Source organism: Coturnix japonica, chromosome 6, assembly GCF_001577835.2.
Source record: "Coturnix japonica isolate 7356 chromosome 6, Coturnix japonica 2.1, whole genome shotgun sequence".
Lineage (NCBI taxonomy): Eukaryota > Metazoa > Chordata > Aves > Galliformes > Phasianidae > Coturnix > Coturnix japonica.
The window spans coordinates 14,115,799-14,119,694 of record NC_029521.1 but is presented as its reverse complement, the minus strand read 5'-3'; the positions used below and the strand labels follow the sequence as shown (position 1 = coordinate 14,119,694).

The 3,896-nt window shown below is 46.4% G+C and overlaps 1 protein-coding gene across 1 annotated transcript in view; it reads right to left on the bottom strand.

Annotated features, from left to right (window-relative positions):
- Positions 1-3,896, bottom strand: part of LOC107315788 (cytochrome P450 2C9-like) — a 34,642-nt gene that overhangs the window by 3,126 nt on the left and 27,620 nt on the right. The window contains exons 5-7 of the mRNA XM_015866488.2: positions 1,993-2,169; positions 1,676-1,817; positions 331-518 (exon numbers count right to left, since the gene is read on the bottom strand). Coding sequence (XP_015721974.1) covers positions 331-518; positions 1,676-1,817; positions 1,993-2,169 — 507 coding nt within the window. The remainder of the gene's footprint in view (positions 1-330; positions 519-1,675; positions 1,818-1,992; positions 2,170-3,896) is intronic.

Below are 3,896 nucleotides of genomic sequence, written 5' to 3'. Positions count from 1 at the left end.
CAAATTGTTGTGAGCAACTCGGTGCCTGTGTGGTGACACAGCTATGTTTTGTTGTGAGCTTTGTGTTTTCATCCCTAGCAGGCCAGCGTGCAGAGCAAGAGTGCAGAGGTGTTGGACAGAGCTAGTGTTCCAGTCTTGGTGCATGGAGCAGCAACAGGGCATGGCAGGGAAGCTACAAGAGCCTGGGGATGAGGGGACAGATCCTTTATGAAGGCATGAGTGAGGACAAGGTCGAGTCCCAGCAATTGTTGCTACTGGTCTGTATCTGTCTGCCTGAGGGTACAAGTGCTGACATTCTTTTGCTACACTGGGTGGCACATGCCTGCTAACCTTGGGAATGACGTAGTCTCTGAAGCGGATGTCTTTAGTGACAGCACGAGGGACACTAGTGGGGATGAGGGTGATGAAGCGCTGGATTTCATGGACAACTGCATCTGTGTAGGGCATCTTGGTCCGGTCAGCCACGCAAGGTCTTCGTGATCGTCCCACTACCCTGTCAATCTCCTCTTGAACTTTCTCTGCCATGAGAAGCACAGCTGGTAAGATGGGTGAACAAGGCAACCCCCACTCAAGCAGGCTGTCATAAACAATCCTCAGATCCCATTGGGTTCAGAATCAAATTACTGATGATGGGAACATTTATGCTGATTTTGTTCTTCTCAAGAATGCTGCTCCCCACTGCAGCCTATTCCAAGAAAGCTTTTTAACTGCTTCACTTACTAGGAGTGCCAATAGATAAAAGTGTGAACACAGTCAAGTCCGTGGCCAGTTGGGGTGGTGTGGTGGGAGAGCTGCATTTGCTCCTGTTACCAGTGAAGCCTGGAGTTCTGTAACAGCCAGACAAGGTATGATGTTGCAAGGATTTTGACTATGTATGTAGAGTATGTGAAAATAATGTTAGGAGAGGGAATTACTGTGAGATCTGTGTGAGACCCTATAGAAAGGTAGAGGTAAGAAATACTGTAGTCTGTTACCTTGTATCTTTGGATACTTGAGAAGAAGCAGCAGCCCATATCGCGTAGTGGTGCTACTTGTCTCTGTTCCCGCAATGAACAAGTCAAAGGTTGTGGTTATCAGGTTCAACATGTTGAAGTGTGATTTGGGATTGTCTTTTTCCTAGAGAAAAGGTCTTGCTGATTCTCGGGTTGAAAGGAGAATCGTGTCCCTTTCTTGTGTCACCCCATAATTTTGTTTCCACCCAGAGCTGTTGAATGTCTCTGCTAAGTGCAGCAGCCAGCTGGGAGAAATCATCAGCAGATGTGTATTTGGGGATGAGCTGTGCTTTGGTGTCTCCTTACCTCCAGCATTTTGCTGAGGAAGCAGTCGATGAAATCCTGTGGGGAACTGGGATCCAGGGAGGCTTGGTGCAGNCTCCCCACTGCAGCCTATTCCAAGAAAGCTTTTTAACTGCTTCACTAACTAGGAGTGCCAGTAGATAAAGGTGTGGACACAGTGAAGTCCCTGACCAGTGGGGGGAGGTGTGGTGGGAGGGCTGCATTTGCTCCTGTTACCAGTGAAGCCTGGAGTTCTCTAACAGTCATCCAATGTACAATGTTGCAAGGATTTTGGCTATGTATGTAGAGTATGTGAGAATTATATTGGGAGACAGAATTGCTGTGAGTTCTGTGTCAGACCCTAAAGAATAGTAGAGGTAAGAAATACTGTACACTGTTACCTTGTATCTTTGGATACTTGAGAAGAAGCAGCAGCCCGTATCGCGTAGTGGTGCTACTTGACTCTGTTCCCGCAATGAACAAGTCAAAGGCTGAGGTTATCAGGTTCATCATGTTGAAGTGTGATTTGGGATTGCTTTTTTCCTAGAGAAAAGGCTGTACTGTTTCTCGGGTTAAAAGGAGTCCCTTTCTTGTGTAACCCCATAATTTTATTTCCACCCAGAGCTGTTGAATGTGTCTGCTAAGTGCAGCAGCCAGCTGGGAGAAATCATCAGCAGAAGTGTATTTGGGGATGAGCTGTGCTTTGGTGTCTCCTTACCTCCAGCATTTTGCTGAGGAAGCAGTCAATGAAATCCTGTGGGGAATTGGGATCCAGGGAGGCTTGGTGCAGCTTTACCTCCTCTGCCACAAAGGCTTTCACAGCATCAATTTCTTTGAATATATTGTTGTGTGGGCCAGGCAAGTAATCCAGGACGTAGGAGAACATCTGGTATAACTGGAAGGAAAGAAATACAGAGGTCACCAGAGTGACAGTTACCCTATTATTTGTGATAACAAAAAGCTAAGGCAGCTTCAATCCCCAAGACTGAGCCAAGCAGTAGGTCTGTGTGGCTGGGAGTTCCAATAAAGCAATGGGGACCTGCTAGAGCCTGGTCTGAATTTTCAGAGTTATTCGTAGAATCATGGAAATTATAGGGTTGAAAAAGGCCTTAAAGATCATCACATCCATCTGCAACCTAGCCCTACTACCCTAACTCAAATGAAGTGTGCCCCGGTGGCGCAGTGGTAGGAATGCCGCATCTAAATAGTTTTTAAACGCAGCCAGGGACGCTGACTCAACCACCTCCCTGTGGAGCCTATTCCAGTGCTTAACTGCCCATTCCTACTGAATGGACTGGGATGAAAGGGACCACCAAGATCATCTTGTTCCAACCCCACTGCCATAGTGTGGCAAGGGATCAGCTGTATCCTGTAGATATTCCCTTTTCAGCAGCAGTGTGTTGATAGGTCTTATTGTGAAGAANATAACAAAAAGCTAAGGCAGCATCAATCCCGTCAACTGAGTGAAGCAGTAGGGCTGTGTGACTGGGAGTTCCAATAAAGCAATGGGGACCTGCTTGAGCCTGGTCTGAATTTTCAGAGTTAGTCATAGAATCATGGAATTGCTCGGGTTGAAAAAGGCCTTAAAGATCATCACATTCAACTGCAACCTAACCGTACTACCCTAACTCAAACATCCCTCTTTTAAGTCATTTCCCTGAGCACCACATCTAAATAGTTTTTAAACGCAGCCAGGGACGCTGACTCAACCACCTCCCTGTTGAGTCTATTTCAGTGCTTAACTGCCCATTCCGACTGAGTGGCTTGGGATGGAAATGACCACCAAGATCATCTTGTTCCAACCCCACTGCCATAGTGTGGCAAGGGTGCAACTGTATCCTGAAGATATTCCCTTTTCAGCAGCAGGGTGTTGATAGGTCTTATTGTGAAGAATTGAGAGACTTCCCTGTGAGGGAGGCCTCCTGATCCCTCTCTGAAATGTCTGCTGAATGTACCTGTCCCCAGCGGGAGTTCATCATCTCAAATATGTTGTTCATGTTGTTCATCAGGGACAGGAACTTCTTGTCTTTATAGTCATATCTTTTCCCAAAGACGATGGAGCATATGACATTGGAGAAAGTGCAGCTCAGCTTGAATGTTGGGTCAAAGGGCATACCTGTGAGTTCAGAAAAGTTACAATCTATTAACAGATAAAGAAATAATTAAAGAAAACCTGTGGCTGCCATGGGTAAAAGGAGCTGCAACGGACAGTCGGAATTCAGTCTCTGAATGAAAGCAGAGATATTCTCCAAAAGGAACTATGCGTGATCGTGTCATTGTTAACAGCTTCCAGGGTTCAAATGCACAAGGAGGTGCACTAACAGACTCACAGAATGGTTCAGAGACTTTTGAGAGGCCACGTTGCCCACTGTTCTAGCATTGCCACCTCGAGCTGCTGCTCCAGGAGAACGTTCAGACATCTTATGTGTATCTCCAAGAATGGAAGCTCCACATCTTCTGCAAAGAACGTGGGCACCCTTGGCATGTGTGTTTTTTTGCAAATGTAGGCTATTTTAGAAGTGGATCATACTCTTTGTTTTTGTGATCTCTTCCAGCAAGTGCTCAGCTTCCTCCTGGATCCTCTCTTCAATGCTCCTCTTCCCCATCCCAAAGTTGCGCAGA